The 12,857-nt window shown below is 42.2% G+C and overlaps 1 protein-coding gene across 7 annotated transcripts in view; it reads right to left on the minus strand.

The window, feature by feature from the left end:
• The window catches only part of EPB41L5 (erythrocyte membrane protein band 4.1 like 5), a 169,427-nt gene extending 156,992 nt beyond the window's left edge, over positions 1 to 12,435 (minus strand). For all 7 annotated transcript variants that reach the window (XM_074008827.1, XM_015431975.3, XM_015431974.3 and 4 more), the window contains exons 1-2: positions 12,302 to 12,435; positions 6,384 to 6,571 (exon numbers count right to left, since the gene is read on the minus strand). In XM_074008827.1, coding sequence (XP_073864928.1) covers positions 6,384 to 6,563 — 180 coding nt within the window. In that variant the 5' untranslated portion in view covers positions 6,564 to 6,571; positions 12,302 to 12,435. The remainder of the gene's footprint in view (positions 1 to 6,383; positions 6,572 to 12,301) is intronic.
• Positions 12,436 to 12,857: the final 422 nt, after the last annotated feature.

Genomic DNA, 12,857 nt, shown 5'->3' on the forward strand with positions numbered 1-12,857 from the left:
AAATGGGCTAAACACCCCAATTAAAAGACACAGACTGGCAAACTGGATAGAGTCAAGACCCATCAGTGTGCTGTATTCAGGAGAACCATCTCACCTGCAAAGACACACACAGGTTCAAAATAAAGGGATGAAGGAACATTTACCAAGCAAATGGAAAGCAAGAAAACAAAAAGAATCAAATAGACACAATGAAAAATAATAAACAGAATTTGACCACGGATCCCACAGAAACAGAAACTACCATCAGAGAATACTATGAACACCTCTACGCAAATCAACTACAAAATCTAGAAGAAATGGATAAATTCCTGAACACATACATCCTCCCAAGACAAAACCAGGAAGAAGTCAAATCCCTGAATAGACCAACAACAAGTTCTGAAATCAAGGCAGCAATTAATTGCCTACCAATCAAAAAAACCCCAGGACCAGATGGATTTACAGCCGAATTCTACCAGAGGTACAAAGAGGAGCTGGTACCATTCCTTCTGAAGCTATTCCAAATAACAGAAAAGGAGGGACACCTCCCTAACTCATTTTATAAGGCCAGCATTATCCTGATACCAAAACTGGGCAGAGATACAACAAAAAAAGAAAATTTCAGGCCAATATCCCTGATGAACATCAATGCAAAAATCCTCAATAAAATACTGGCAAACTGATCCAGCAGCACATCAAAAACCTCATCCACCATGATCAAGTCGGCCTCATACCTGGGATGCAAGGCTGGTTCAACATACGCAAATCCATAAACGTAATCCATCACCTAAACCGAATCAATGACAAAAACCATATGATTGGCTGGGTGCGGTGGCTCACGCCTGTAATCCCAGCACTTTGGGTGGCCGAGGCAGGCAAATCACGAGGTCAGGAGATTGAGACCATCCTGGCTAACACAGTGAAACCCCATCTCTACTAAAAATACAAAAACAAAATTAGCCGGGTGTGGTGGCAGGCGCCTGTAGTCCCAGCTACTCAGGAGGCTGAGGCAGGAGAATGGCGTGAACCCAGGAGGTGGAGCTTGTGGTGAGCTAGGATTGCGCCACTGAACTCCAGCCTGGGTGACAGAGCAAGACTCCGTCTCAAAAAAACAAAAAACAAAACAAAACTACATGATTATCTTAACAGATGCAGAAAAGGCCTTCGACAAAATTCAACACGCCTTCATGCTGAAAACAATAAACTAGGTATTGATGGAACGTATCTCAAAATAATTTAAGAGCTTTTTATGACAAACCCACAGCCAATATTATACTGGATGGGCAAAAACTGGAAGCATTCCCTTTGAAAACTGGCACCAGACAAGGATGCCCTCTCTCACCACTCCTATTCAACATAGTATTGGAAGTTCTGGCCAGGGCAATGGGCAAGAGAAAGAAATAAAGGATATTCAAATAGGAATAGAGGAAGTAAAATTGTCTCTGTTTGCAGATGACATGATTACAACTCACAAGAGATATGAAGGACCTCTTCAAGGAGAACTACAAACCACTGCTCAAGGAAATAAGAGAGGACACAAACAAATGTTAAAACATTCCATGCTCATGGATAGGAATAATCAATATCGTGAAAATGGCAATATTGCCCACAGTAATTTATATATTCAATACTATCCCCATCAAACTACCACTGACTTTCTTCACAGAATTAGAAAAAACTACTTTAAATTTCATATGGAACCAAAAAAGAGCCCATATAGCCAAGACAATCCTAAGCAAAAGAACAAAGCTGGAGGCATCACGCTACCTAACTTCAAACTATACTACAAGGCTACAGTAACCAAAACAGCATGGTACTGGTACCAAAACAGATATACAGACCAATGGAAAAGAACAGAGGCCCCAGAAATAATGCCACAGATCTACAACCATCTGATCTTTGACAAACCTGACAAAAACAAGCAATGGGGAAAGGATTCCCTATTTAATGAATGGTATTGGGAAAACTGGCTAGTCATATGCAGAAAACTAAAACTGGACCCCCCTCCTTAACATCTTATACAAAAATTAACTCAAGATGGATTAAAGACTTAAACGTAAAACCTAAAACCATAAAAACCCTAGAAGAAAACTTAGGCAATACCATTCAGGACATAGGCATGGGCAAAGACTTCATGACTAAAACACCAAAAGCAATGGCCACAAAAGCCAAAACTGACAAATGGGATCTAATTAAACTAAAGAGCTTCTGCACAGCAAAAGAAAATATCATCAGAGTGAACAGGCAACCTACAGAATGGGAGAAAGATTTTGCAATCTATCCATCTGACAAAAGGCTAATATCCAGAATCTACAAGGAACTTAAATTTACAAGAAAAAAACAAACAACTCCACCAAAAAGTGGGTGAAGCATATGAACAGACACTTCTCAAAAGAAAGCATTTATGTAGCCAACAAACATATGAAAAAAGGCTCATCATCACTGGTCATTAGAGAAATGCAAATCAAAACCACAATCAGATACCATGTCACGTCACTTAGAATGGCCATCAATAAAAAAAGTCAGGAAACAACAGACGCTGGAGAGGATGTGGAGAAATAGGAATGCTTTTACACTGTTGGTGGGAGTGTAAATTAGTTCAACCATTGTGGAAGACAGTGTGGCGATTCCTCAAGGATCTAGAACCAGAAATATCTTTTGACCCAGCAATCCCATTACTGGGTGTATATCCCAAAGAATTATAAATCATTCTACTGTAAAGACACATGCACAACATATGTTTACTGCAGCACTATTCACAATAGCAAAGACTTGGAACCAACCCAAATGCCCATCAATAATAGACTGGATAAAAATGTGGCACATAAACCCCATGGAATACTATGCAGCCATAAAAAGGATGAGTTCACGTCCTTTTCAGGGACATAGATGAAGCTGGAAACCATCATTCTCAGCAAACTAACACAGGAACAGAAACCCAAACACCACGTGTTCTCACTCATAAGTGGGAGTTGAACAATGAGAACACACAGACACAGGGAGGCGAACATCATGCACTGAGGCCTGTCGGGGGTTAGGGGGTTAGGGGAGGATAGCATTAGGAGAAATATCTAATGTAGATGACGGGTTGATGAGTGCAGCAAACCACCATGGCACGTGTATACCTATGTAACAAACCTGCACATTCTGCACATGTATCCCAGAACTTAAAATATAATTTTAAAAAAAGGAAAAAAATTATCTATTGGTTAATTGGCCAAACATTTCCTAATTTAAAACTTAGAAGGATTTTACGTTATAAGTGATTTACTAATACTAAGCTCTTAAACAAGTTTACTGTAGTATTTTCAAGGAAAAAGCTTAAAAATTAGATAGAAATTTCTACTTGATACCTTTGTCATTCAATGAAAGGCCTTCTCACTCTATTTAAATTTTTTTTTTTTTTAGATGGTTAGCTATAATCACTAGTGACCCTTATCCTAATGGGAAATGAGTATGTGCTTCATCCAATTTCTAAAATCAATTCTAAATCTTCTTCCAGAATCACAGCAGACTGGTTGAGAAAATAAATCTAAAAAGGGGAAATCATTTTTTCTTTTTTAGAAATTATTATTCTTCTGGCCTATTTTTTCCTTTAGCGACAACTTAGTAAAACAGGCCAATGACTGCTTTATATCCATGCATGTACCTAGAGTTAGGTTAATAAGTATGATTTCACCTATAGAACTGGAAAGACAGTTGTTCCTTTTTTTTGAGATGGAGTCTTGCACTGTTGCCCAGGCTGGAGTGCAGTGGTGCGAATTCGGCTCACTGCAACCTCTGCCTCCCGGGTTCAAGCAATTCTCCTGCCTCAACCTCCCAAGTAGCTGGGATTACAGGCACCCGCCACTACGCCCAGTTATTCTGTATTTTTAGTAGAGATGGGGTTTCACTATGTTGGCCAGGCTGGTCTCAAACTCCTGACCTCGTGATCCACCCACCTTGGCCTCCCAAAGTGCTGGGATTACCAGCGTGAGCCACTGGCCGGCCCAATTTTTTTTTTTTTTTTTTTTTTTTTTGAGATGGAGTCTTGCTCTGTCACCCAGGCTGGAGTGCAGTGGTGCGATCTCAGCTCACTGCAATCTCCACCTCCCAGGTTCAAGTGATTCTCCTGCCTCAGCCTCCTGAGTAGCTGGGACTACAGATGCATGCCACCACACCCGGTTAATTTTTGTGTTTTTAGTAGAGATGGGGTTTCACCATGTTGGCCAGGCTGATCTTGAACTCCTGGCCTCAAGGGGTCTGACTGCCTCAGCCTCCCAAAGTGCTGGGATTACATGCATAAACCACTGCACCTGCCGATAACTGTTCTTGTTTCGCAAAACGTCCAATCTATAACTCCAGCTGTTTCACTACAACTGTCCCCATGAGAGACCAGTTAGCTTATATACTTGATCAAGCATCACATACACCCAGCTAAGCATACAAAGTTTAGGAAACCATTCCAGATCAGTAACTAGCCATTTGTTTCACTACTTTAAAAACTAGTGTTGTTTCTCCTCCATACTGCACTGCCTTTTTAAAAAGTTTTGTTTTGTTTTGTTTTGTTTTTTTTACAAATTCTACTCTCCTACTATCAGCTTATCCATCAACAACCCTGAGACTTCATACTTCAAACATTAGGTAATAAGAAACTTCTTTCCAGTCTCTTACACAGCAATCTCAGGCTTTTCACCACATATTTAATGATATTTTAATGAAATAGTACACAAAACTCTTAAGATTCTTATCAAATAAGAAATGAGTACGAAAACTATCCTCACAAAATAGCTCATGTTGGAATGTCTGATAAACCCTCAAGAAGTACTTACAGGAAGAAAATTCAGATGCTTTCAAGTTGTCCAGAATCAAAAACCCTAAAAATATACATTCTTATCGACAAAGATAACAAGTACACGTAATGATGACTTCAAAACACTTCAAGAAATCCTGACTCTTTAATTTTATACTTTAACATTTTTAAATGTATAATGTACATATCTAATACATTCCAAATTATTAAGATAATCAGAACATCCATTTAAACTCTCCAATTCCTTATACTCTCAGTTGGTGAGTTTAAGGCCTTCCTGAGCTTATTCAATTATGTATTACAGCAGCATGTAGATCATTTTGCCCAAAGAGACTTTTTTTTTTTTTTTTGAGACGGAGTCTCGCTCTGTCGCCCAGGCTGGAGTGCAGTGGCGCGATCTCGGCTCACTGCAAGCTCCGCCTCCTGAGTTCACACCATTCTCCTGCCTCAGCCTCCCGAGTACCTGGGACTACAGGCGCCCGCCACCTCACCCGGCTGGTTTTTTTGTATTTTTAGTAGAGACGGGGTTTCACCGTGTTAGCCAGGATGGTCTCGATCTCCCGACCTCGTGATCCGCCCGTCTTGGCCTCCCAAAGTGCTGGGATTACAGGCTTGAGCCACCGCGCCCGGCCCCAAAGAGACTTTTTAAATTGAATTTTGGGTAAATGAAGGTGTACTAAAAAGTTTGTCGGGAGGAAAGACATCAAGGAACATCCTACAAAGCTCACATCAAATGACATAATTTACGGTAAGTCTTTAAATGCAGAACAAAGACATGAGAAAGATACTTGGTATTAGTAAGCAGCTCAGAAAAATATTCAACTGCCCAAAACCAAAAAGGTAACCTTTTCTTCCCCTCCTCCACCCAAAAAGGTCTGTAAAAAAATAAGCTAACCCCTTTCAAACATGTCGGATTGTTTCACACGGAGTTATGATTATGCATTTCTGCAAAAAAAAAAAAAAAAACACCTATCCAAAATGCAAATATAATTACAACAGGCTGTCTTGAAATAAAGGCTACAATGTAAGAAAAACCTACAATGCAAAATACTTCGGGAGCAAAGAGAAAGACAGAGCTGAGGGGTATGAAGAAAGTCCTTTTTCTCACTTCACCTAATTAATGTCTGCAAGTAAACCAAATTGTGGGGAAATACTTATTTTGAAGAAAGTAAGGAGAGTTTTAAAAAATACAGAAGTGCACAGAAAACTAAAAGTCTTACAGTACACATGGAAGTGTTGTTATTCTCAAAGAGTCACAATGTTTTAATAATTGTTCAACAAGGATTGTGAGAAATCCACTAGACTACATTACGTGCTGCCATCACAAAGAACACACATAAACACACACAAAACGGACTCATGCCAATAACTGCTCTATCATCTAAATGTTTCAGGTAATTGCCACTAATTCCAAAGAGAAATACCATCAATCCAAGTACTTTTGGTCTACAGTTATCTGATCCGTGTACCCGAATGTTACAGTGCCTGATCTATATTAACCCATAGTACCTTTACCGATTACGATCCAGAAGTTATCAATACAAAGTTTTTAAACAAACAAACAAAGACAGTAATCGCAAACAGAATTTGGAGTTCGGCAAGACCTACTTACTGGCAAGTCCACACTAACATCAGTACCATCCAGAAGGGACACCCGACACGTGATGATGGACTTAGAATCTCCAGCTGCAGGAATATGTGTGGCTGCGCGCTGTGCTTCTCGGAGTCGTTCCTTTTCCGCATGTTTACGCATAGACCGACGCCCCAGTGTTCTACGGAAGAAACTCAGCATTTTTGTCACTATAAAAGCAGAGAGAAAAAGATGGCATCAGCAAAAAAATGAGATTCTCCACAACTTGCAGTCAGTCAAATGGCATTATTTAGTCAAGTCCTGTGCAAATTAGTAGAAATGCTACTAAAAAGGCCTCCTGGGCTGGGTGCAGTGACTCACGCCTGCAATCCCAACGTTTTGGGAGGCCCAGGCAGCAGGACTACTAGAGTCCAGGAGTTCAAGACCAGCCTGGGCAACACAGTGAGACCTAATCACTACTAAAACTAAAATTACCCAAGTGTGGTGGTGCATACCTGTGGTCCCAGCTACTTGAGGGGCTATGAGGCAGAAGGATGACTTGACCCCAGGCAGTGAAAGCTGCAGTGAGCTGGGATTGCACCACTGCATTCTAGCTCGGGCAACAGAGCAAGACCCTGTCTCAAAAAATCAGTAAATAAAACAAAAAATAAAAAGGTCTCCTGGTCAAGTAAATCTGAAAAAAATCATTAAAACTGGCTACTTTTAATAAATATTTCAAGAGATATTATACATGATAAATATACACAATTTTTGTCAATTAAAAAGTTAATTTAAAAAGCTGGTTACTTTAATTCAAAGTTTTAAAAGACTTGTATGTATAAGACATAGCCACGGTTTGTTTGGAGCTTTCTAAATTTACTGGACCATTTTATCAGGAACTGATTTGGCAGGAGAAGGCAAACACTCATGAAGTTCATCAGGTCTTCTAAAAAGATAAATTATATGTACAACATCTTGTATATCCTAAGATATACTAAGGTATCCTTTGATGATCAAAAAAATCTTGAGAAGTGGTTGGGTGTGATGGCTCACGTCTGTAATCCCAGCACTTTGGGAGGCCAAGCCGGGTGGATCACGAGGTCAGGAGATAGAGACCATCCTGGCTGACACGGGGAAACCCCATCTCTACTAAAAATACAAAAAATTAGCCGGGCGCAGTGGTGGGCGCCTATAGTCCCAGCTACATGGGAGGCTGAGGTAGGAGAATGGCTCAGCCATTCTCCTGAATCCAGGAGGCGGAGCTTGTAGTGAGCTGAGATCACGCCAACTGCACTCCAGCCTGGGTGGCAGAGCGAGACTGTCTCAAAAAAAAAAAAAAAAAAAGTCCTGAGAAGTTCCATTTCTTTTCTGAGCATTCATAACAAAAATATAAAAACAATCACCTATTTCAGCTAAAATACAAATATAATTCAAATTTCATAAGTTTTGTCAAATATTCTATTACATACAGATTTTAAATAACTACTTAACATAAATCTTTTTAATGTCAAAGTACTTTAACGCTACTTTTTTCCTTATCTCTATAAAGAACATTAATGTTAATCAAAACAGTTAAAACGGGTTTTAAAACATAGCACACTAAATGGAAACACAAAATCAAAGTCACTTTGCTATCCTAATGCGTTTCATTTGCACAACAAAGAGAGTTTAAGTACACATAAGCCAACAAATAAGCCAAAAAGACTATTAATTCCAAACGAAACAAGAAGCTGTGCAGAAAAGGAAAAGTAAATCACAATACACTAGATGACTCAGCTGCTAATGATTTAAATGTCAAACACTAAATATTGAGCAAACAATAACTAACTACAACAGAGAGGAGGTACATAATAAGAGGTAGGGGATACAGTTATGAAAAGAGTTAATTCCTCATCATGCGTAACAGCAAGCCAACAGGTCATCACTAAAATTAAAAAATCAAGAACTAGCAGTAAGAGCATTTGATTTAAAATGTGAAAATGATTGCCTTGGGAGAGGGAGCAGAAGAATTCAGAAGAATGCTGTTTTTCAAGAGAAGCCTTCAGATTAAATGACTTTTTCAACTAGATTTATTTATAAACCTGATAAAATCCAATTTTTAAGATACTACCATATTAAAATGTCTATACACCGAAGATTAACCTACACATTTTATACAAGTATACTCTTGTGTAATTAGGTAAACTAATCCCAAGGAGATAACTAAAATTTTAGTTAGGTAACTTTCCAGTGTGCCAAACACTCATATATAATAATACCTAATCCCTCTCTCTCCAGATATTTCTCCCTTTGGAATTTGCTATCCAGTCTCATTTCAGCTGCCTAAGACAGTACTTGTTATCCCAGCTTTCTAAAATCCTGTGTCACAGAATCCCTACATATTCCTTTTAACTCCACCAATATCTCCCAAGAAACATTTTATGATATCCCACCACTGCACTCCAACCTGAGAGTGAGATGCTGTATCAAAAAAAGAAGAGCCTGATATGAAAAACTCCTAAAAGATAATTTGAAAGATGTTCATAAAAACGAACACCTTTAACAGTATCCAAGAAAATCCAAATGAAAAAAATAAGATACCATCCGTCTGTCATTTAAAGACTCAAGATAGTGTTAAAAAGAATGTGAGAAGGCCGGGCGCGGTGGCTCAAGCCTGTAATCCCAGCACTTTGGGAGGCCGAGACGGGCGGATCATGAGGTCAGGAGATCGAGACCATCCTGGCTGACAGGGTGAAACCCCGTCTCTACTAAAAAATACGAAAACTTAGCCGGGAGAGGTGGCGGGCGCCTGTAGTCCCAGGTACTCGGGAGGCTGAGGCAGGAGAATGGCGTAAACCCGGGAGGGGGAGCTTGCAGTGAGCTGAGATCCGGCCACTGCACTCCAGCCTGGGCGACAGAGCGAGACTCCATCTCAAAAAAAAAAAAAAAAAAAAAGAATGTGAGTCATACATTGGCCTTTTTTGGAGGGAGATTTGCCCATGCTATTAATATTTTTTTTTAATTATTATTATTATTTTTTTTTTGGAGACAGTCTCACTCTTGTTCCCCAGGTTGGAGTGCAATGGCACGATCTTGGCTCACTGCAACCTCTGCCTGCCAGGTTCAAGCGATTCTCTTGCCTTGGCCTCCCGAGGAGCGGGGATTACAGGCACCAGCTACCACGCCCGGCTAATTCTTGTACTTTTAGTAGATACTGGGTTTCACCATGTTGGCCAGGCTGGTCTCAAACTCCTGACCTCAGGTGATCCACCCACCTCAGCCTCCCAAAGTGCTTGGATTACAGGCGTGAGCCACCTCACTGGGCCAATATTAAAAATTTTAACATGCATACTCCTTACTCAACAGTTCTATTTCTGGAAGGATAACCTAAAGAAAAAAAAAATCACACCTGTGCTTTAAGTTGTAGGAACGGGATTTTTCGGGGCATAACTGATTTAAGAAAATTTTAAATATGTTCATCAATGTGCAGTTAAACAAGTTATGGTACACACAATGGCATACAATACAGTTGTTTTATTTTTATTTATGTATTTATTTATTTATTTTAGAGACGGTCTCCCTCTAGCATCCAAGGCTCACCAGGGCCTTCATCTACCATGCTCAAGGGATTCTCCCACCTAGGGCTACAAGCACATACCACCCCACCCAGCTAATGGTTTTTTAAGCTATTTTTTGTAGAGACAGGGTACTGCTACTTAGCCAGGTTTGTCTCAAACTCCTGGCCTCAGGGAATCCTCCCACCTCAACCTCCCAAAGTGCTGGGATTACAGGCATGAGGCACCAAGCCTAGCCATAATACAGTTGTTTTAAATAAATACTTGACTTAGATATGACAACATTTGTAAGTGAAAAATCAAATCACAGAACACTGAAGAGTTTTATCCTACACTGAGGTGGGATCCATGCACACACACACACAGACGCTAAACAGACACGCTCGTAAACTGTTAAATGAGATTCTCTCTGAAGAGGGACATGTCAGAGGTCACAACAAGAATATATGGCCGGGTACAGTGGCTCACATCTGCAATCCTGGCACTCTGGGAGGCTAAGTCAGGACGACTGTTGGAGGCCAGGAGTTCAAGACCCGCGTGGGCAACATAGCAAGACCCCATTTATTTTTTTTTTTAATGGAAAAAACCACAATAATATATGAATGGGTCATTAAAAGCTGTGGGGATTTTTTTTTATGACTGTGAAAAAAGTTTCCTCATACTCACTTCTCCCTTCCCACCTGCACTCTCCCAATTCCACTCTTCATGTCGCAGCCACTGGATTCTTGGCAACCACAAATCTGATCCCTATTCTAAAATATTTAATGGCCCTGGTCCTAGATGCAGCTCCTCCTACTTGCCTGACCCATCTGTCAACCTACTCCCTACTGTTGGCTCTGCTCTTGTACTCTTTCTGCTCGGCCCAAGAGTCTTCTTAATTCTGGACCATTTTTCACTAGCTGTTCCACCTTCCTGGAATGCTCTTTTTCCACTTCCCCTCTCTTCCACCCGCTCCCACTTCACTGGACTAACTTCAGACTTACAGTCGAAATGTCTTAGTCTCAGCAAAACAGAGCCTCAGACTTGTGAGTCTAAATTCGATGTCCCTTTTAGTCCTCTTAGCCTTTTCTTTATAACAAAAACATTGTAATTAAGTATCTGTTAATTATTATTTTTTTACTGGCTACTTCCCCCATTCACACACAAGGACAAAGATTTCGTCTGGCTTGTTCACTGCTTCGGCCCAACAGCTGGCTTAACAACCCGCATATCAGGCACTCAATAAAAAACTCGCCTGACACACTAGAATGACAGTGGAATTTTTGGATGGTAGGTTTATGTGGCTTCCAAAAAACAGCTGTTTCTACTCTAGCTCCTAACTAGAAGGATTTCCTTTGGAATCATAAAACGCAAATTTAAGCAATCCCAACAGAAGTTGGTTAAAAGAAGTATCCAAAACCCAAAAGTTACTCATGAAATATGTATACTCTTACATGACTGGTGGCCACAATATGGTAATTGCTTTTTGATAAAGCAATATACAGCAAATGCCATGAAGGTACCACTATATTTTGTCCCAGAAATCCCAATAAAGAAAATGCAAGCGAGTAATTCAACAGCAGTTACGCATATCGCTTTCGAATGAAGTTAGCCTATTTTCCAAAACCTGCACACTATCTTACATGCACAAATAATCCAACAAGGTTAACTAGAGCTCAGCAACAGGTTACGTTAGAAACTGAGTTAATGCAGTTGTGGGTTACATTAGAAATGTACACGGTTATGGGAATTTTCCCCGTAATTCTTTAAAAAAATGTTAATACTAGTCTAAAATATTGCCAAACGTTTTAAGACTCGGGTCTCGCTCTTAGGTAGAATTCAAGTAACCACAGAGACAATTAACATTTACACACCAAAGAACCCATCATTAGCACGACAAACGCCTCGGGTGGGGGCGGGGCGGGCGCTTCAGACCTCGTCTTTCCGGGGAACACACCTGCATCTCCTTTCCCAAGGAGCTGAAATTTTACTCAAATACAAGTCAGCTCGAAAAGTTCACCAAAACCGTGACACAAACTCAGTTCGTTTTTCCCCCTCCCTTGCGACTTTTGTCTCTCCCGCTGGACGGCAGCCCCGCGGACCGGCGAGGGGTGCCCGCGGCCCCAGGAGCGCGTCCGCCCGGCAAACATTAACCCGGCTGCCCCGGGCCCTCCGCTCCGGCCCGTCGCGCGGTATCGACCGAAACTCGGCGGCCCTGCCTCATTGGCCGCCGCCGCCCCTCCCTCCGGCGGGATTAATGCCCTGCCGGCCCGACGAGCCAAGGACCGGCCGCCCTAAGGTCTGGGCGCGGCCCCCGCCCGCCTCCCCGGTGGGACAAGGCCGCCACCGCAGGCGCGGGCGAGGAGGGGTCCGCTCGGCTAGGAGGGCAGCGGGCTGTACCGCGGCGCCGCCGGGCCTCGCGCTTACCTGAGCGGGGACGGCGCGGCCCCGGCGACCAGAGGAGAGAAGAGCCGAGCAAGGCTGAGGAAGGGGCGACTCCTCGGGAGACGCCGAGAAATGGCGCCCACAGCGAGCCCACCGGCTCTAATCCCCGCAGGACCCCGACCTCCCGCCCGTCCGCCCCTTAAAGCTCCCTCCCAGCTCCGCCCCCAGGGCGGAGCGCTCCGCTCTTAAACGGGCGATGACACCGCCCCGGAAACTGGCTGGCAGGGCGACTGGAGGAAAACCGGCGACGCCGGGCCGGGACGGGCTGGAACTACTGTCAGCAGCCGGGCGTCCGCGGCTGGTTTAATGGGGCGCTGCCGAAACCCAGCTCTCGCTGCGGCCCTCCGCCCGCGGAGGAGGTGCTCGCCCGCAGACAGACCCCAAGTTAGTCCTATCACGAAGGAGGCTGGTGGAGCTGACTGCTGGATCTTCGTTCAAGAGATTAATTGCTTCGCAAATACTTACTGAGAGCTTGTCATGTATTTCCTCCCTTTTTCTTTTTTGTAGGGATTAAAATACATTTAAATCTCTGCTATTA

Source organism: Macaca fascicularis, chromosome 12 (genome assembly GCF_037993035.2).
Source record: "Macaca fascicularis isolate 582-1 chromosome 12, T2T-MFA8v1.1".
NCBI classification, from domain to species: Eukaryota; Metazoa; Chordata; class Mammalia; order Primates; family Cercopithecidae; genus Macaca; species Macaca fascicularis.